Source organism: Zalophus californianus, chromosome 16 (assembly GCF_009762305.2).
Source record: "Zalophus californianus isolate mZalCal1 chromosome 16, mZalCal1.pri.v2, whole genome shotgun sequence".
NCBI lineage: Eukaryota > Metazoa > Chordata > Mammalia > Carnivora > Otariidae > Zalophus > Zalophus californianus.
This window is the reverse complement of record NC_045610.1, coordinates 20040347-20062180: the sequence shown is the minus strand read 5'-3', so window position 1 is coordinate 20062180 and position 21834 is coordinate 20040347. Positions and strand designations below refer to the sequence as shown.

Genomic DNA, 21834 nt, shown 5'->3' with positions numbered 1-21834 from the left:
TTCTCTTTATTGTTGTGGCGATTACACAGATGTGTGCATTTGTTAAACCTCAAACTGTTTACTTGACATTGTATGAATATGATTGTATGTACATTAACCTGAATAAAGGTGATTTTTTAAAAAAGTGTGTGTCCTGAACAAAAGCAATTAGATATAAAAGAATACATATATAAAGTTTACACGAAGTTCTGAAACAGACAAAACTAATCCATGGTGACAGAAATCAAACTAATCAATGACGATGAAATCAGGATAGTGGTAACCTTTTGTTGTGGTAGGATGGGAATAACAGAAAAAGAGTAACCTTTCAGGAGTAAAATAAATAGGTTAAATCTTGATTTAATGTACTTTTGAAAACCGTTATGCTGAAGAATGATGCATTTAACAAAGCCAATGAACAAACAAAACAGAAACGGACTGATGACACAGGAAACAAAGTGTTGGCTACCAGAGTGGGGAAGGGGAGGGGGCAGACAAAATAGGGGAAGGGGATTAACAGGTACAAACTTTGAGTCATAAACCAGTTAAGTCACGGGGATGAAATGTACAGCACAGGAAGTACAGTCATCGACTGCAGCAACTTTCTGTACAGTGACAGATGGTAACTTATGGGGATCTTTTTGTAACATATAAAAGTATTGAATCACTATTACGTATGTCTCAAACTAACAGGATATTGTATGTCAATTATACTTCAATACAAAAAAGATTTGTGCATTTAACAGTATGTAATTATACCTCAATAAAAGTGGAAGAGGAAAAAATAACCTGAACCATGAGGTCCCTAAACCTGGTCTTCTGCCATCATGCCATCCACTTGCACAGGGATACCAGAACTTGAGTGTCATCCTCACACCTTCCTCTCTCCTACCCCCAGCCCCCAGATCTAATTAATCATTATGGATTTTGATCTAGCAAACTGATCCAGCAGTCAGAATAAACTTTCCAAAATTCCAAATGTTTATGTCCATACCTGTGTTTAAAACCCTCTGACTGCTTCTTATTGCCCTTAGCATAATGACAAAATTCTTGCACATGGTCCAAAGGTGCTACGTGGGCTGGCATCCACCTCTCCAGCTTAATCCTACATTTCTCTCGCCTCTGCTCTCTGTGCTCAAGTCACACTGGCATTCTTTCAACTTTCTCTATTTGCCATGCTCCTTCCAGCTACAGGGACAATGCAGACTGTTCCCTCTGGTTAGAACACTGTTCCACCCCAATGAACTCCTGCTCATCCTTCAGTTGAGGTGACATTTCCTCAGCAAAGCCTTGTTTGACCAGACCAAATCCACTTAATATAAACTTTAGTAGAACTTGGTACCTCTCCTTAATACAACTGCAATTTTTCATTTGTTGGCCCAGTTAATGTTTAATCATAGATTATCTTTCCTCTAGAGTATAAGCCTCATGAGGACAGGGAATGTGTCTTGTTTTGTTCCCATAATATTCCCAGTGCCAAATACATTGCCTGGTACATAGTAGGTATTTAAAGATTTTATTTTATTCATTTTTTTTTTAATGTAATCTCCACCCCCAGTGTGGGGCTCAAACTCATGACCTCGAGATCAAGAGTTGCACGCTCCTCCAACTGAGCCAGCCAGGTGCTCCATAGCAAGTATTTAAATATTTACTGAATAAGTTCATAATCAGTTCTTCAGTGATTTTGGTTTATTTCTCCACGGTTTCATCTAGAGATGGGCCACAAAGTGTCTGATCTTCAAATTGCAGTTGTAGCACTGTCAATATTGTCATCTTTAAAAGTGCATTTATTAAAGCCTCAAATGATAACGTACATGCTTTCTCATCAAAGTAAAGGAAAAAATACAAAAAACATTCTGTAAGATACTTCGGCATTTAAAAATTTGTATTGGACTGACCTGCTTTCATCAAAACCAAGAATAGGATCAGCTGTTTTTTGAGCCTTTCTGGTAAGAAATAAAGGAGCAACTTTCATTTTCCCTTAGAAAAATAAATACTTAGGTTAGTGTCAATGTTTATAATCTCTACTTACCTCCGGTTACTTTCAAATTATATCTCTACCTTCTTAAACTTAAAAAAAATTAACCCTTTTAATTTTTTTAACCTTTAAAAAAACTAACTTTTTAATTCAAAAAATTTCTATATAATGATCTGGTCTCCTAATGTCATTATCAGAATCTCCTGGCAACTTTTTTTTTAAACTATAGATTCTCACAACCCACCTCCAGAGATTCTTAGTCAATATGCCTAGGGAAGGGCCTAAAGATTTAAGAAATTTTTTAATTTACTCTGGTGATTTTGATGATCCATCAGGTTTGGGAACCTCTAAACTTAACAGGCTAAATAGATAGGTAGAAACGAAATAACCTGAATGTACTCAATTACCTTTATAAAACTCTTCACTACCTTTTAACTTTACTTATTAAAATAGAAATACTTAATATAATTAAAAGTGTACACTGTAGAAGACAAGGAATTAAAATGACAGCATTCAGAGCAATATAATCCCTCTAAAACATTCTAATGTTCATCATAAACATTATCAAATTTGATTACCAGGTACATTTTTAGGAGTCTTGTTTAGTTTTTTTCCTAGCACATCATTCAGACACTGAAGTTTCTTCTGATTTTTCTCAGGATGCTTTGAAGAAGTACGATTTGAATCGATTATTAGTACAGAGTCCTAAGACAGAACAATAAAAATATTTTAAAAATATGTCATGCAATTGATGTTTTAAAATAGCAAAAGGATTATGATGCTAGAAGCCACAAGTAAGATGACACTAGCAGGTCCAAAGCTCTCTCCATCAGACACCACCTCACCAATACAGAAAACATATAGTGACAATAGCCTACACTACATCATACAAGTTCACATATCAAAGAGTGGATTTATTATGACCATGGGTCTTCTTCTTTTTTTTTTTTACGATTTTATTTATTTATTCAAGAGAGAGAGAATGAGAGATAGAGAGCACGAGAGGGAAGAGGGTCAGAGGGAGAAGCAGACTCCCTGCCAAGCAGGGAGCCCGATGTGGGACTCGATCCCGGGACTCCAGGATCATGACCTGAGCTGAAGGCAGTCGCTTAACCAACTGAGCCACCCAGGCGCCCCATGGGTCTTCTTTTTTAAAGAAGCAACTAACAGACTTTATTCCAGACAAAAGAATCAATATGACCAAACTATAAAAATTTTAGCTATACTCTTTGAAAGCTATACATCCTATAAATGTATTAGATGAAGTCTGATACGTTTCCATGTGGTCAGCATACATTTACTGAGCATCTCTTATATGCCAGGCAATATAGCAGGCACTGAAAGTACACAGTCAGATGAAACAAGAGTTGGCTTCAAGGTTACACCAAGGCTTAGGGGACAGAAGGAGAGCTAGTCTATAAGTAGGTAGTTCTGAAACAGTATGGTGAGAGCAGTATTGACCAAAATACAAAAAACTGTATAAGTCTACTTGCCTTGAAGGCATCAGTAAAGCTTTCAAGTGGAGGCATTATTCCTAATAGCCAAAAAGCAGAAACAACCCAAATGTCCATCAAGAGGTAATGGGTCAATAAAATGTGATATATATCCATACAATGGGGTATTATTTGGCAATAAAAAGAAATGAAATATTGATGCTACAACATGGGATGAAGCTTGAGAACATTATGATGGGTGAAGCCAGACACAAAGGACCATATCTTGTATGTATGATACCATTTATATGAAATGTTCAGAATAGGCAAATCTATAGAGACAGGAAGTAGATTAGTGGTTGGCTACGGCTGGGGGAGGAGAGATTAGGAAGTGACAGCCAAGGGGAATGGGGGTTCTTTTTGGGGTAATGAAATGTTCTAAAATTGTGGTGATGGATGCACAACTCTGTGACTATATTAAAAGCCATGAATTGTACACTTTAAATAGTGAATTGTATGGTATGTGACTTGTATCTCTATAATAAAGCTGGTTTTAAAAAAAGAGGAATTGTTAGCATTTAGCAGGACTTAATGTTTGAGTAGGAATTCTTCAGGTAAAAGAGAGTACTTGGAATATGCATTTCAAGCTGAGACTACAAACTGGAAAAAGTAAAAACTGCACCACTTGGGGAGAAATAAATAATTTAGTGTGACTAGAGCAAATAGTGTATGAGGAAGGTGGTTGTTTTGAGGAAAGGGAAGAGCTAATTCGGCCTATAAAGGATCTCAGATGACTTAATAAGGATTCAGACTGTATTATTCTACAGGCAAAAGAACCAAAAGATTCTAAAACAGAACTGAAAACATTCTTTCTACCACCTCAAGGGTATCTTACAGTTCTACCCTATAACTTTATAATGGTTTCCTTCTCCCACTCCAAGCACCAGAATAGGACAGAACTCATACCAATAAATATTTCTAATACTTACTTCTGTTTCTGACAATTGCTTCCTTTCAGGAGGTGTCTGATGTCTAGATGAACGTCTCAAGGGTGTCACTATTTCTTCAGTAGCTTTTGACCTACTAATGTGTAAAGCTTTTGCTTTTTCAATCAATTGTTTTGCTTTAGATACATTTTTGGAAGCACTGCTTGCCTAAACAAAAAAATATGAAATATTAATTTAGGTCAGTGGCAAACATTTTATATTTAATAATAAAAAAATTAGAAAAGGTAAAACTTTGGAGACAGTAAAAAAGGTCAGTGGTTGCCAGGAGTTAAGTGGGGAGGAAGGGATGAACAGGCACAGCATAGAGCATTTTTAAGGCAGTGATATCGTACTATATGGATGATACTATAATGGTGGATACATGCCATGATACATCTAAACCCACAGAATATACAAGACCAAGAGTGAACCCTAATGTAAACAATAGACTCTGGGTGATAATGATCTGCCAATGCAGGTTCATCAATTGTAACAAATGTATTACTCTGGTATTGATAATGTGGGAGGCTACGCAGTGTGGGGGCAGGAGGTATATGGGAAATCTTGGTATCTCCCACTTAGTTTTGCTGTGAAGCTAAAACTGTTTTTTTTTTTTAAAGATTTTCTTTATTTGACAGAGAGAGACACAGCGAGAGAGGGAACACAAGCAGGGGGAGTGGGAGAGGGAGAAGCAGGCTTCCCGCCAGCAGGGAGCCCGATGTAGGGCTCGATCCCAGGACCCTGGGATCATGACCTGAGCCGAAGGCAGATGCTTAACGACTAAGCCACCCAGGCGCCCCAAGCTAAAACTGTTCTAAAAAATAAAGTTCAGGGGCGCCTGGGTGGCTCAGTAGGTTAAGCGTCTGACTCTTGATTTCAGCTCAGGTCATGATCTCAGGGTCGAGATAGAGCCCCAAGTCAGGCTTTGCATTCAGCTCAGTCTGCTTGTCCCTCTCCCTCTGCCCTTCCTCCTGCTCAAGCTCGCTCACTCTCTCTCAAATACATAAATAAAATCTTTAAAAAAAAAATAAAGTGGGTTACCTCTAGAGAGTAGAAGATGAAAAGTTTTCACTTTTAATTTTATGCATTTCTGGTTTTTTTAACCAATGTTTGCTGTTTTTTAAAAAGCACTGAAAAGCATAGGCCTGGGTATCCAAAATATGTGTAAGGGGTTAGGAAAACAAAGATTTGCTTCTGTACAGTAGAGCAACAGATGTGTTGTTCTGCTAGCAAACTTTTGGGCAGGTTAATGAAATCTTATAAATTCTTACAAAATAATTGACCTAAATTTAAATTAACAACTCAATTATTGAAAGAAACTGTTACACAAAAAGATATGTTTTAGTGAAGGTGTGGGAAAAAAACATACACATACACATTTTGGCAAGTAATTCTGCTGTTACTTGAAAACCATTTTTTTCTAATAGTGGTTTGTTTAAAAAGATTTTATTTATTTATTTATTTGAGAGAGTGGAAGTGAGGCGGGTGGGGGAGAGGGAGATGGAGAGAGAATTTCGAGCAGACTTCATGTTTAGCACAGAGCCCCACCAGGGCTTAATCTCTCAACCCTATGATCGTGACCTGAGCTAAAACCAAGAGTTGGACGCTTAACTGACTGAGCCACCCAGGTGCCCTAGTTATTTTTTCCTGATAAAAATTTTAAAAAGTTCATGTTTATAAAAAAACAAAACAGAAAAATAAACTAAAACCAACCATAATCCTATCACCTTGAAAACAGTCATTTCCAACACCCTACTTTCTGACCTAGTCACCCATCCTCCTAGCCTTACTTGATTACTCCTGACTACATCAGAAACCTCTCTTGATAGCACTCTTTACTTTCTCCCTGTTTATCAGCCTCTACTCCACCCCACGCAGCTTGGATCCCACTGTACACCACTTCAACTACTCTTAAAAATGTTCTCACCTCCTTTGGCTCCACTGTTCCTTCAAAACAGGGTTAAATATTTATGAGATTAATGGTAAGTATCAAGCATAGTACCTGGAATGTGATATGCAGTCAAAAAACAGGATAGCTGTTAAATAACAACAAAAGAGATGCCAATCTTCTGTCACAGTGGTACTCACCCAAGGATTATGTCACAGCCACGTTGGGAGCTTTTCAACATACACATACCTGTACCTACTCACCCTGGAGAGAATTCAATTCCCTCACAGTGGAGAAAAGCAGATTAGTTTGTAAAAGCAGCTAAATTATTCTTACATATCATCCTACCTCTCCCTTTAGGGTAGTGGTTTTCAATAGTGCAGGGTGAGGGGGTGGATTTCTTTCCCTCCCAGGGATATTTGTTATATGTGGAGACATTTTTGGTTATCATAACCAGGGGAGCTGGAGAGCTACTGGCATTTCCATGGGTAGAGGCCCAGGTTATTGCTAAACATCCTACAATACACAATCAGTTCCCTATAACAAAGAATTATCCAGCCCAAAATGTCAACAGTACCAGGGTTTTTAGACCTGTACCAGAGTTACACACCCCACTTTTTAGCCTCTGATCTACAGAAATAAACCAAAAATTCAATCATGACCTATAAGCAGCCTTAAGGAAAATGATTAGAATGTAACTCTTACCAAAAAAACTTTTTTTTCCCTCTTTTAAAGATTTTGTTTATTTTAGAGAGAGAGAGGGCGCATATGTGCAAGCACGGGGAGGTGCAAAGGGAAAGGGACAAGCGGACTCAGGGCTAAGAGTGGAGCCTGACACAGGGCTCAATCTCACAATACTGAGATCATGACCTGAGCTGAAACCAAGGGTCGAACACTTAACTGACTGAGCCACCCAGGTGTCCCCAAGAAAACTTTTTCTAAGTGAATTATGCTGTCCTTATCAATTGCTTCCATCTCACTGTAAGGTATGTTGACTGCTTAATAAACTAATCAGAGGAATAGAATAATAGTAACAGTATATGGCTGTAGTTAACATAACCAATCTATAAAATATGTGTATCTTCTTTTGGCATACTACTTCTTAAAGTAGTTGTTGTTTTAGGAAACAGAATACCACTTACACAACACCCTAATATTTCAATTACCTTTCTAGTCTGAGAAGTAAAATCTCCATCAGTTGCTTCAGATTTCTCACATCTTTTCTTAGATTTTTTCTTAGATTTCTTAGGAGTACTAATTCTGGTGAATTTCATTCTGAAAAAAAGACATTCAGAAGCATTTCCATGATTATGTGTAAGAATTTCAATTAAATATAGAAAAGAATCAACTAGGGCTCCAATTTCTGGACAGTTCTTTTTTTAAAGATTTTATTTATTTATTTGACAGAGACAGCGAGAGCAGGAACACAAGCAGGGGGAGTGGGAGAGGGAGAAGCAGGCCTCCCGCCGAGCAGGGAGCCCCACGTGGGACTCGATCCCAGAACTCTGGGATCATGACCTGAGCCGAAGGCAGCCGCTTAAAGACTGAGCCACCCAGGCGCCTTGGACAGTTCTTAAAAAAAAAGTACTCCCAGTTAGATTCAAACTACTGATCCAAAGTAAGCCAAACTCAAAGCTAAACTCTCAGAAAATATAAAATGTTTCCTTTTAGAAATCATAAGCTTTACAGAAAATTACCTCCTAAGATCACTCTTCCATTGGCCAAAACCAGCATGCAAGTATATACCTCATATATATAGCTCCATTTACCCAAGAAATAAAACTCTTACTTATTTTTAATCTGTTTGTTAGATGAACAGAATTCATTTTTTTTTTTTAAGATTTTATTTATTTGACAGAGAGAGAGCACAAGCAGGGGGAGCGGCAGAGGAAGAGGGAGAAGCAGACTCCCCACTGAGTGGGAAGCCCGATGTGGGGCTTGATCCCAGGACCCCAGGATCTCGACCAGAGCCGAAGGCAGAGGCTTAACCCACTGAGCCACCCAAGCGCCCCTAAAATTCATATTTGAAAAATATTTCTCCAGGGAATTAATAACCCTGGTAAGAGTTTGAACTCATCTAAAATACATCTAGAATTCTTCTAAAATCATGCCTGGCTTTAAATTAAACGTGGGAAATAAACAGCATTTTGAAACTGTTTTTTTATAAATCAGCTGTGTTCTAGAAAAAATAACACTCTCCAATGCTTGAACTATTTTCCTTCCCAGCTAATAATATACGCAGAATACTCAGAGCTTCAGAACAAAAACAAAACCTTACCTAATAGGGCTCTCTGAATCAGAAGGTACTGTTATTAATTCTGCTGTATATAAACTGTGCTTTTCTAGTAAGTTGGCTGCTTTTGGAGTGGAAGCCTTTGCTGGACTACCATCTTCAGAATCAGTACCGTTAAGGACTATTGTAGTAGGTGTGTTGCTGGTTCTTACAGATCTTCTGGTTGGCTTGGGTGTGGAAACATTTATCAAACTGTATTCAGTTTCAGCTTTAGAATGTATAACCTTATCCTTAACTGGTATGCTGGTCTTTCTTGAAGACTTTTTGTTACACCGAGAGGAAATCTTTAGAAGGTCATCATTTGCTAAATCTTTACAAATAAGACTTTCACTGTAAAATAATGTGTTTTTGAAAACTTCTGTTTTCTTTTGTCTTAAACTCATTCTAAGTCTATTTTGATTCTGTTTATCTCCAAAGGAAAAAGTTGCTGCTTTCTTTTGAATATTTCCCCGTCTATTTTCACCTGGAGTAATACCAGTACCTAACATTTTCTTATCCTTTTTCTTCAGCTTTTTACTTTTCTCGTTAGGAAAACTTCCTTTCTCAGTGTGTGACGGTGAACTGCCATCATTTGAAACCACCTGAATGTTAGGATTTTCCATGATTTTTTTAGAATTATTGTGTCTTCCTTCCTCGTTTAAAGATTTTTCATTGAGCTCTTTCTGCTTCTCAGAAAACTTTCTGACTCCATTTTTAAGTGCATCGGATGCCGGCTGCCTAAATGCTTTCATAAACTGCTGTCTTTCTTCTAGGGTGCATTTCGGTTTCACGGCCTCAGCATTTCCAGCTTCCAGCACTGCCAATTCTAACTCTTCCTCCTGTATGACAACGTTAGATTTTCTTTTCTGAACAGTCTGCTCATTCTCAGGATCAGACAGACTATTTTCCATTTCCAACTGCTTCTGTTTCAAGAAAATGGAGGGTATTTTCCTTGTCTTTCTGGGGGGAATAGGGTGAACTTGCGCAAGAACAGTAACTGTCTTATAGCGTACATGTTGGGAAATTTCACAGGTTCCTGGGTCACTTATACAACCACTTTTGACCATATCTTCAACAGTTTCAGAGGGAATACAAATTGACATTGTAGAGTCTGGTATGTGTTCTGCTTTATTTTCCTTGTGACTTTTTAAAAATTCCTCATAGGAGACTGTAATTGTACTATCATTTAAGTGGGCTGTTTTAGTTATATCACCTCTGGAATCATTTGCAGTACTCTCGATCTCATTAGTTAGGGAAGGCGTTATCTGTTTCCTATCTTTACCATCTTTCTGATGGAGATTTAGCTCCTCAGCCCATGGTATGCTTTCAGATAGATCTATTATATCCCTGTGCTTCCTTTTTCTCATTTTTCTGCAATCATTTTTTGTGATCCTTTGTTTAGGATTCACTTTCTTAGAGCTTTTTATGGAGGTCATAGTGCTTGAGTGTTTTTTATCTTGAATACTTTCTGCAAGTACCTCCACATGTTTCTTGCAGAGTAACAAAGAAGTACTACTTTCTATAAAATCATTATTTAGACTAGTGTCTTCTTTGCTACCAACACTACTAATTTTAATTAGAGATTCATTTTCAGTTTTAACACTATTTAGTCGATGAGATAAATTAACTCTCTTTCCTCTCTTCTTAAACTCTAGATTTGAGAACACTTCCAAAGGTGTTTTACAGTCTTTGCCACCGTCAGCAGGCAATGGTGCAGATGACTTTATCTTGCACTCTTTTGCTGACTGTGTCTTTTCATTTGTGGGGGAAGTCTTTCTAAAATAATCCAGAATATTACTGGATTTTGGTGGAGAGAAAACAGTGTCTCCAGTTTTCCCTATTGGTGATAAATATTTTGTAATTGTTTTGCAGGAAGATCTGTCATCATCTTTCCTTCGCCTTTTGCATGCCTATCAATTTAAGAAAAAAAAAAGCAGTTATTTCAAACAAAATGATCCAAAACATAAATTGTAAACACAGATCTAATATTTTACCTAACTGGATAAAAAAAGGAAGGCTCCCTTAGGTAATGAACCTGATATATTAGAAAAAAGAGCTTTTTTTGCTTTTTTAAAAAATTTGTCAGAGAGAGAGCACAAGCAGGGGGAGCGGCAGGCAGAGAGAGACTCCCCGCTGAGCAAGAAGCCCAACAAGGGGCTCCATCCCAGGAACCTGGGATCATGACCTGAGCCAAAGGCAGACGCTTAACCGACTAAGCCACCCAGGCACCCTGAAGAAAGAGCTTTAAAATTAAATCTACATTCAAATCTCAACATCACATCAGGCCATACACTTATAATTTGTGTATTTTACTTTATATATACTTAAATAAAAAGTTTCAAGGCCACTATACTTATGTACAAATCGTGTTCATTTCTGTTGGCCTCTGTTTACTCTATAACCTTTGAATAGTACCACCCACCCCACAAAATTTGTAACGAACACATTGCATAAAAATATGTGAAGTCAAATGCATGGTGGGGACTCTACAAATATTAATTCCATTCCCTTTTTCCTTTTTTAGTTAAAAACAAATTATTCTTGGGGCGCCTGGGTGGCTCAGTCAGGTAAGCATCCATCTCTTGATTTCAGCTCAGGTCATGATTTCAGGGTCATGGGATCAAGCCCCTGGTCGTTGGGTTCTGTGCTTTTTTTGCTTTTTTAAAAAAGCAGAGATTCTCTCTCTCCTTCTCCTTCAGTCCTTCCCCCTCCTGAACTCTCTCCTTCTCTCTAAAATAAACAAATAAATCTTTAAAAAAAATCGTTCTATTTCTAAGAAACAGACACATAGTGAACAAACCTATGATCCTCAAATTCACTAATCAAGTAAAAATTATGGTGAAGGACACTTACCACAAATTAAAAAAAAAAACTTACCAGTGTTTTGTTATTAAAAGTTACTGCCTGCCTCCTATGTTATTACCCTCACATATCAAGTTGACTATAATACTATAAAGTTATATTTCTGTTGGTCATAAATTAGTAACTTACATAATAGAAAAAATTATTAGCTACAAAAAGCTCCATCAATCTTTTCTGTCATTTTAACTTCCCTTGGTTCATTTGTTAAAATAAACTTTCCAGAATGACAAGGAAATTTTTAGAAAAAGGTAAGTAATGAGGGGTGTCTGGTTGGCTCAGTCAGTAAAGCATGCGACTCTTGGTCTCAGGGTTGTGGGTTCCAGCCCCAAGTTGAGTGTAGAGCTTACTTAAAAATAAAATCTCAAAAAAAAAAAAGATAAGTAATGAATGGGGGAAATATGCTTCTAGAAAATTAAAAGGATCACAAAGCTATCATCATTAAAAACAAAGTACGGGGGGGGGAGAAGATAGCAGGAGGGGAAGAATGAAGGGGAGTAAGTCGGAGGGGGAGATGAACCATTAAGAGACGATGGATTCTGAAGAAAAAAGAAAAAGAAGAAGATAGCAGGAGAGGAAGAATGAAGGGGAGTAAGTTAGAGGGGGAGACGAACCAGGAGAGATGATGGACTCTGAAAAACAAACTGAGGTTTCTAGAGGGGAGGAGGGTAGGGGCATGGGTTAGCCTGGTGATGGGTATTAAAGAGGGCACATTCTGCACGGAGCACTGGGTGTTATGGACAAACAATGAATCATGGAGCACTACACCAAAACAAATGATGTAATATATGGTGATTAACATAACAATAAAAAATTAAAAACAAAAAACAAAAACAAAAAAAAGAGACGATGGATTCTGAAAAACAAACTAAGGGTTCTAGAGGGGATGGAGGTGGGAGGATGGGTTAGCCTGGTGATGGGTACTAAAGAGGGCACGTTCTGCATGGAGCACTGGGTGTTATGTGCAAACAATGAATCATGGAACACTACATCAAAAATTAATGATGTAATACATGGTGATTAACATAACAATAAAAATTTAAAAAACATATATATATAAAAACAAAACAAAGTACTGGGGGCACCTGGCTGGCTCAGTCAGTGGAGCTTGTGACTCTTGATCTTGGGGTTGTGAGTTCGAGCCCCACACTGGGTGTAGAGATTACTTAAAAAAAAAAAAAAGCATAGTACTGATACATGAATAAGGTAGCCAACGTAATGGAATGGATTAGAAAACCAGAAAAAGAAATAAGTAAATATTTAAGAACTTGGTATATGAGGGGCGCCTGGGTGGCTCAGTTGGTTAAGCGACTGCCTTCGGCTCGGGTCATGATCCTGGAGTCCCAGGATCGAGTCCCACGTCGGGCTCCCTGCTCGGCGGGGAGTCTGCTTCTCCCTCTGACTCTCCTCCCTTTCATGCTGTCTCTCATTCTCTCTCTCTCAAATAAATAAATAAAATCTTTAAAAAAAAAAAAGAACTTGGTATATGAGAACAGTAGCATTCAAGTTAGTGAGCAAATAAGTAATTAATAAATGGTATTGGGACAAATTTCTAACCAGTTGGATAAATATGAGGCAAAATTAATTACAAATTAAAATTTTATATGTTAAAATGAAACAGTAAAAGCATTAGAAGAAAATGCTAATGAGCTGTTAGTATTATCATTACCCTGAGATGGTATCAAAAGTATGATACTATGGGCTCTGGAGTCAGGCAGATTTAAGTTCAAGTGCTGGCTCTGACATCTACTAGTACGGCGCCCTAAGCATATTACTTTTAACTTTAAAAAAATTGTTTTTTAAAGTAGGCTCCACACTGTGGAGCCCAATGCAGGGCTTAAACTCACAACCCTGAGATCAAGACCTGACATGAGATCTAGAGCCGGGCGCTTAACCAACTAAGCCACCCAGGTGCCCACTTTTAACTTTCTAATTTACTTTTTCTTTTCTTTTTAAAGATCTTATTTATTTATTTGACACAGAGAGTCTAAGGAGGGGGAGCAGCAGGCAGAGGGAGAGGGAGAAGCTGGCTCTCCAATGAGCAGGGAGCCCGATGTGGGTCCTGATTCCGGGACCCTGAGATCATGACCTGACCCGAAGGCAGATGCTTACCCGACTGAGCCACCCAGGCACCCTTCTAATTTACTTTTTCTAACTTAATTTACTTTTAATTACTTTTTTTTTAAAAGATTTTATTTGAGAGAGAGAGAGAGAGAGAAAATGAGTGCGGGGGAGGGTGCAGGGAGAAGTAGAGGCAGAGGGAGAAGCAGGCTCCCCACTGAGCAGGGAGCCCGATGTGGGGCTCTATCCCAGGACCCCAGGATCATGACCTGAGCTGAGGACAGACACCTAACAGACTGAGCCACCCAGGCACCCCACTTTAATTATTTTTTTACTTTCTTCTGTCATCCGTATGGATACAGATAATGATACCTCAGCACAGGGTTGATATTAAGCAAAATAATGTATACAAGGCCCTTACCCTTGCAATACTAAAAGGAAAGTATCATTACTATGAAATAAGGTAAGCAGAGCACCAAAAGCAGAAACTCTAAGGTAAAGCTTGATAAACTGACTGTACAAAAATCAAGAACTGTCTAATTCAACTACCAAAAGTCCTTCTTCACACCCAAGAAAGCTGAGCAACTGCCTTGATTTAGAAAACAAATATCAGCATAACAACTATTAGCAAGTAGACAAAAGTTATTCAATTCTAAAAAATAAGAGAGAGTCCCAGTTCTATAAGTGAACGTACATCTTGGCTCACTTCAAGGACACGAGTATGTGTATTTCAGTTAGAACGCTAGCTTGAGATGAAAAGGTGTAAAAATATAGCAACCATCACTTTTGAGATGCTACTCCATTAGTTCAGGGCATTAAAGTATCTTTGTAAGGACTGCTCAGTGCATTTCACTGAAACTTGGTGAATACATAAGAATAACAGCATTCCGGGGCGCCTGGGTGGCTCAGTTGGTTAAGCGACTGCCTTCGGCTCAGGTCATGATCCTGGAGTCCTGGGATCGAGTCCCGCATCGGGCTCCCTGCTCAGCAGGGAGTCTGCTTCTCCTTCTGACCCTCTCCCCTCTCGTGCTCTCTATCTCTCATTCTCTCTCTCTCAAATAAATAAATAAAATCTTTAAAAAAAAAAAAAAAAAAGAATAACAGCATTCCATGCTACTAACTGCAGTATCTTAAGCCCTAGAGCCATGAGAAACAGATTTTTTTTTAAGATTTTATTTATTTATTTGACACACAGAGAGAGACAGCGAGAGCAGGAACACAAGCAGGGGGAGTGGGAGAGAGAGGAGCAGGCTTCCCGCCGAGGAGGGAGCCTGATATGGGGGCTCGATCCCAGGACCCTGGGATCATGACCTGAGCCGAAGGCAGACGCTTAACGAATGAGCCACCCAGGCGCCCTGAGAAACTGATTTTTTAAATAAAATTACTTTGTTTCATTCCTGTAGTGACAATCTAAGCGGTAGTCCTAGAACAGGTAGGTGGACAGAGTAGTTGAACTTAAAGTCTTTTCAAGCTAAAGTTCTGACTCCTTACGATGAACCCACACTTGATCCTGGGATCCTCTGTGACACTTCACAAGTCCAAAACATCAGGTTCCACCAACATTTGTATCTGGGAACTGGTCGAGGTATCTTTTCAATCCTGACTTTCCTGGCCCGCAAACATCTCACAATCTCAATGTTTGTTAGTACCTATCACGACTTTAGGAAGCGACACACTCCAGCAATTGTTGCACACAATGTCACAGGCGGGGCCTCAGGAGGTCCCTCCTTTCCCCTCCTAGAGCCAAAATCGGAATTACCTTTTACCCACCTCGTACAGAGATACACTAGCTTACCTCAATCTCGTAGTCCTTCACCGGAGGGGGAGCAGCTGCCGCCGCCATGGCCAGGACCCCCACCATGCTCCCGGCTTCCCGGAATACCGGCTCCTAGGGCGTTGTGCGGCCGGGCCCCGCCGGCCTGGAGGCCATGGAGGCGGCCGGCTCCCGCCGAAGGAGCAGCCGGGCCGCGGGGTCCGTCTCCGACTCCCCCGCGCCCACCGGGACGGAACGGTTGCGGACGCTGGGCCCAGCTCAGCCGAGTCGGACGCGGGAAGAGGCGGTAAGAAAGCGCGGGCAGTGAGGACTCTGGGACGCGGCCGGCGAGCGCGGGGTGCCCTCGATGCGGGCGCCCCAGGCTGAGCGCCGGGGACTGCTACCCCGGCCGGGAAAGCAGGCCCAACGCAGATCGGACCCGCGGGCTTCGGAGAGAGTTCTTGTCAATTGGGTTTTCGCGCCGTCCGGAGCGCAGGGGGCGGAGCTTACGATTGCTTCGGGACGCTGCGCGGACGGTGAACAGAGAGGGTCAAAATAATTCTCGGGCGAAACTGAAGGAGGCGGGATTGGTCTCGCCGTGGGATTTCAAACTAGCGGGAATTTTGGAGATTCGAACGTCTCACGCCCAGTTTCACGGATGAGGACATGACTAAAGCCGGTTGGTCGCAGAATTAAAACTCTAGATTTTGATGCCCCAGGCTAACCCTTTTTCAAAACTGGAAATTTGAAAAATACAGGAAAGGAAGTAATTGATTACATTTCTCCCAGACGGAATGTTATTTTGGCAAGCGTCCTACCTTGAAATACGCTCTGCCGGGATCCGAGATTGCGACTTTTAACCCTTAATTGAGCTAAAGAGGCATTTCTTCCCATGGACTTCGTCCTCGCGGGCAACTAGGAGCCCATCATGGCCTCAGCTGGTTGGAGTGCTCAGCTGTCGCAGGGTACCAGTATTTTGCTGGTTTGTAGTGATGATAATCTCATACGTCATTTGCATTGCTTTCGTGGATTGGTTTGGCTTTGACTTTTTTTTTTACATCAGTTGCAGTGACATATAGAGTATGTTTATTTTGTTTGAGTGCATAGTTTTGACTGCATGGTATTAAGTGCAAAGTAGGGCAAGTAAAAGGATATATCAAATAATAAGGGAAGCCACCTTGTTACGTCGGGTTATGCATACTCTTTTCAACTACTGACGTAATTGTGTCCATCTTTATACCATAAAGATGGTATTGCTGTTGTTTTGACAGCATAAAGGGTACAAATTTCTCCGATGAAACTGGAGGTAATTATTTTTTCTTTTAAAATTATTAGCCCCGGATAAGATTTTTCAGGGAGACTGCACTACCTTCAGTCTTCTATATATTGTTTTGTTGTTCTGTTTTTTTATTATTATTACTCACCGTAGAGTAAGAACATTGCCCAAGGAGATGGATGAGGAAGAGGACAAGGCAGAGAAATAAAAGAGAAAATTACAGAGAAAACTGAAAGTCCCCTTGACTTTGACCCCCAAATTCAGTGTCTTCCTCTTGGCCCCAGTAGTGGCCATTATTACTTATTTGGTGGGTAGCACTGCAAACATATATACTTTTTTTTTTTTTTTTAAAGATTTTATTTATTTATTTGAGAGAGAGAGAGAGCACGAAAGGGAAGAGGGTCAGAGGGAGAAGCAGACTCCCCGCTGAGCAGGGAGCCCGATGCGGGACTCGATCCCGGGACTCCAGGATCATGACCTGAGCCGAAGGCAGTCGCTTAACCAACTGAGCCACCCAGGCGCCCAAACATATATACTTTTATATGGATACATATATGTATCCATAGAAAAATCTTTAATGTTTTTAATTATAGAAAAGGTAACACTGTAAATATCACTCAGCCTCCTGCTTTTTTCATTCATTATTGTTTTCAAGAGCTATCCATGATACACGTAGATCTGATTCATTCCTCTTCATTCCTCAGCATTCCATCCACCTAGACACATTTTATTTATCCATTTCCTTCATGTTGTCTCCAATTTTCTGTTTCAGTGCATAGGTGAACACTTTTCTATGTCTCCTTGAACATGTGTAATGTTTCTCCAGAAGACACACCTAGAAGTGGAATTGCTGGGTTATCAGGGTATGTATCTCTAGTGCTTTTTATTCTTCTCAGTTACTAAGCATTTAAACTGCACTGGTTTGTTAAGCATTTGCACTGAGTTCATTTTTAAATATGTAGTTAGTATTTTACACAACTCTTCTTTAGGAGTTAATGACATTTATAAGTTTTAAATTAAATGAGCTCTCACATTTGTATAGCAATTTAGCATTTATGATGTGTCCATGGGGTGTTTTATTATCTTCCCCATCTGGCTAACCCCTACTTTTATTGATTGATTGATTGATTGATTGATTGATTCCTTTTTAAAAAAGGGGGTTGGGGGAGAGGAGCAGAGGGAGAGGGATAAGCAGACTCCATACTGAGTGCGGAGCCCATCGGGCTCAATCCCAGGACTCTGAGATCATGATCTGAGGTGAAATCAAGAATCTGAGGCTTAACTGACTGAGCCACCCAGGCGCCCCACCCCTTTTCAAAAATTAACTTTTATATTTATCAAAGTAATGCCTGTATTTGGTTAATAAATATCAAAGAGCATTACAAAACTTACTATCAGAAAAGAGCTAGAGCACCTGGGTGGCTCAGTCAGTGAAGCATCCGACATGATCTCAGCTCAGGTCATGATCTTAGGGTTGTGAGACTGAGCCCCATATCAAGCTCCACATTCAGTGGGGAGTCTGCTTGATATTCTCACCCTCTCCTTCTGCCTCTGCCCTGCCCCCTGTTTGTGCTTGCTCGCTCTCTCTCTCCCTAAAATAAATCAATAAATCTTAAAAAAAAAAAAAAGAGCTGATTTCTTTTTTTTCTTTTTAAGTAGGCTTGGGATGCCTGGGTGGCTCAGTCAGTTAAGTGTCTGCCTTCGGCTCAGGTCATGATCCCAGGATCCTCGGATCAAGCCCTGAAGTGGGCTCCTTGCTCGGCAGGGACCTGCTTCTCCCTCTGCCTGCCACTCCCCCTGCTTGTGCTGTCTCTCCGACAAATTTTCAAAAAAATTAAAAATAAAAATAAATTAAGTAGGCTCTATGCTCAGTGTGGGGCTGGAACTCACCATCCTGAGGTCGAGAGTTACACAATCTTGGGACACCTGGGTGGCTCAGTTGGTTAAGCGTCTGCCTTTGGCTCAGGTCATGATCCCAGGGTCCTGGGATCGAGCCCCGAATCGGGCTCCTTCCTCAGCAGAGAGCCTGCTTCTCCCTCTCTCTCTGCCTGCCACTCCCTCTGCTTGTACCCTCTCTCTCTCTCTCAAATAAATAAATTTTTTAAAAAAGGAAAAAAAAAGAGTCACATGATCTACTGACTAAGCCAGTCAGGTGCCCCAAAAAAGAGCAGATTTCTATGTCATACCCTAGTATAATTTCCCAGAGGCAGCCACTTTCAAAACTCTTCTAGCGCTATAAATATCTCCTTATTTTTTTAAAGGATTTTTTTTAAAGATTTTATTTATTTATTTGACACAGAGAGACAGCTAGAGAGGGAACACAAGCAGGGGGAGCAGGAGAGGGAAAAGCAGGCTTCCCGCTGAGCAGGGAGCCCAATGCGGGGCTCGATCCCAGGACCCTGGGATCATGACCTGAGCCGAAGGCAGATGCTTAACGACTGAGCCACCCAGGTGCCCCTAAAGGATTTTTATTTATTTATTTGAGAAAGAGAGAGAGAGAGAGTGCTCACGCACAAGCAGGGGGAGAGGCAGAATGAAAGAAAGAGAAACTGGAGCAGACTCCACGATGAGAGTGGAGCCTGATGTGGGGTTTGATCCCAGGACCCTGACATCATGACCAGAGCTGAAATCAAGAGCCAGCTGCTTAATCAACTGAGCCACCCAGGCGCCCATCTCCTTATTTTTAAATAGAGCAATATGTTTATACAGCTATTTCTTGATTTAACAATTTTAAACAGTATTCATTAATGTCCTTTTATGTTGGTTAAGGACTTATTTTTAAATAGAGCAATAAGTTTATACAGCTATTTCTTGATTTAACAATTTTAAACAGTTATTCATTAATGTCCTTTTATGTTGGTTAAGGACTTCATTCTCTTATAACACCACCCTCCACGCTTTCTCTCTTCCCACCTTCCCAGTATAGTTATATTATAAAGAATTGTATACCTGTACACAAATGTTCATAGCAGCTTTATTTGTAATAGTAAAAAACTGGGAACAGCCCATCAGAAAGCAAATGAATAGACACATTGTGATACATCCATATTATGGAATACTACTCAGCAATAAAAAAGAAATGAACTATTAATACATGAAACATGGATGAATCTCAAAATCCTTATACTGAGTAAAATAAGCCAGATGAAAAAAAGAGTACACATTGTATGATTAAATTTATTTAAAATTAGAGAAAATGAATCTCTAAAGACAGAAAGCAGATCAGTCCTTACTTGAATTCAGGGGTTGAAGGAGGGGTGGATTATATGGAAACTCTGGGAAGTGAGGGAAATGTTTATCTTGGTGAGGGTTCCACAGGTATCTACTTAGGAAAAAGTTCATCAAACTGTATACTTGGCAGTTTATTGCAAATCAGTTACACTCAATAAAGCTGTTTTTAAAGATTGTTAAAGCTAATTGAAGGTTTTCAGCATGGGTAACTCATTAGTGGGATGCTGTCCCTACTATAGGTATGATCAGATGAGCTGGCTTTTTTTTTTTTTTAAGATTTTATTTATTTATTTGAGAGAGAGGGAGAGAGAGAGAGAGAACAAGAGAGCACAAGAGCACAAGCAGAGGGGAGGGGCAGAGGGAGAAGCAGACTCCCTGTGGAGGAGGGAGCCTGACGCAGGACTTGATTCCAGGACCCTGGGATCATGACCTGAGCCAAAGGTCGACACTTAACCAACTGAGCCACCCAGGCGCCCCTAAATTCCTGTTTTTGATGGTGCATTGTGGGTTCATAGAAAAATGTACTAAAGGAATCTGGCAACTTACTCTCAAATGGTTTATTGAGGGGAAAATTTTTTTTGCATTTTATTTGCGATTTTTCTGTTGACATCTGAGATTTCTGTAAAATTGAGTTCTCAAAATTAAAAATATATGGCATTAATTAAAATGTTACAAGTTACAGTCAAGATTAGAATTATCTCCTAATTGGGGCGCCTGGGTGGCTCAGTTGGTTAAGCATCTGCCTTTGGCTCAGGTCATGATCCCAGGGTCCTGGGATGGAGTCCAGCACTGAACTCCCTGCTCAGTGGGGAGCCTGCTTCTCCCTCTGCCTGCCCTTCCCCCTGCTTGTGCTCACTCTCTCTCTCTGAAAAATAAATAAAATCTTTTAAAAATGTTTATTAGAATTATCTCTTAATTATTTTTGATTGGACAGTAGTATTTCTTTGTATGAGTCCCTATTCAAAAACGAGGTACTAAGACTTACTTAGTTGTAGCCAGTTGATTCTAAAGAATGTGTTAATGGCTTTAAGTGTACAAACAGGGGAGTGAAGAAACTAAAGAAAATAAATTGTCTGTATGTGCCTAATACAGTTAGGAGCTTTCTGAGAAGAAGCTGGAGAGAGGGGAGAGGAAGCCTTGGCTGACCAGATAACCAAAGTATTCTGGACTGAATCCATGTTTGCCAAACAACTCTGGTTATGACCTAATTTTCCAGCTGTTGTAATCTTCGGAGCAATTATATTCTTATTGTAAATAAATAACTTAGCAAGTTGCTTTATTTGTTTCTTGTCTTATTAGCACGAGGAGTCTGACCCTGAATCTGCTCACCTCTGGGTAAACTCGAAAAGTCAATCCTAGACCAGTGTGACGCGAAGGAGATAAAAATGTGTAAAGCTCTGCCTGCTGGCCTGCTGGCTTCTATCACTGCCACCTCTAGATCAATCATCCGGTTACTGACCAGAGTATTTACTTTGCTCTAAAGCTGAAAATAAAACATCCCAAAATTTTAAGCCTGGGAGGGGTGGTTTCACAAGATCTTCTTCAGTTTTCTTTGTATTATTTTTCTGTATAATGTGACTATATTAAATACATTATTTCCTGCCTCCCATCAGGTCAAGGAAATAAAGCTGAATGAAACCAAAATTAGTGTCTTGGCCTTGTGGACATTTTCCTTTTAATTTTTTTTCTAAGTTTATTTATTATTATTTTTTATTTTATTTATTTATTTTTTTAAAGATTTTATTCATTTGACAGAGAGAGAGAGACAGCTAGAGAGGGAACACAAGCAGGGAGAGCGGGAGAGGGAGAAGCAGGCTTCCCGTGGAGCAGGGAGCCCGATGCGGGGCTCAATCCCAGGACCCTGGGATCATGACCTGAGCCGAAGGCAGACGCTTAACGACTGAGCCACCCAGGCGCCCCTATTATTATTTTTTAAAGATTTTATTTATTTATTTGACACAGAGAGAGACACAGCGAGAGAGGGAACACAAGCAGGGGGAGTGGGAGAGGGAGAGGCAGGCTTCCCCCAGAGCAGGGAGCCCAATGCGGGGCTCGATCCCAGGACCCTGAGATCATGGCCTGAGACAAAATCAGGAGCGGGAGGCTTAACCAACTGAA

The 21834-nt window shown here is 40.1% G+C and overlaps 1 protein-coding gene and 1 long non-coding RNA gene across 4 annotated transcripts in view; one reads left to right on the top strand and one right to left on the bottom strand.

Moving 5' to 3' along the window:
- The window catches only part of ATAD5 (ATPase family AAA domain containing 5), a 48268-nt gene extending 32883 nt beyond the window's left edge, over window positions 1-15385 (bottom strand). For all 3 annotated transcript variants that reach the window (XM_027567653.2, XM_027567654.2, XM_027567655.2), the window contains exons 1-6: window positions 15252-15385; window positions 8543-10446; window positions 7431-7539; window positions 4380-4544; window positions 2536-2662; window positions 1878-1959 (exon numbers count right to left, since the gene is read on the bottom strand). In XM_027567653.2, the coding sequence (XP_027423454.1) occupies window positions 1878-1959; window positions 2536-2662; window positions 4380-4544; window positions 7431-7539; window positions 8543-10446; window positions 15252-15317 (2453 nt within the window). In that variant the 5' untranslated portion in view covers window positions 15318-15385. The remainder of the gene's footprint in view (window positions 1-1877; window positions 1960-2535; window positions 2663-4379; window positions 4545-7430; window positions 7540-8542; window positions 10447-15251) is intronic.
- A 365-nt stretch (window positions 15386-15750) lies between these two features.
- Window positions 15751-21381, top strand: LOC113907909. The gene is made up of 3 exons (XR_003515315.2): window positions 15751-15888; window positions 17258-17348; window positions 21016-21381. It is a non-coding gene; the product is annotated as an uncharacterized LOC113907909 (long non-coding RNA).
- Window positions 21382-21834: the final 453 nt, after the last annotated feature.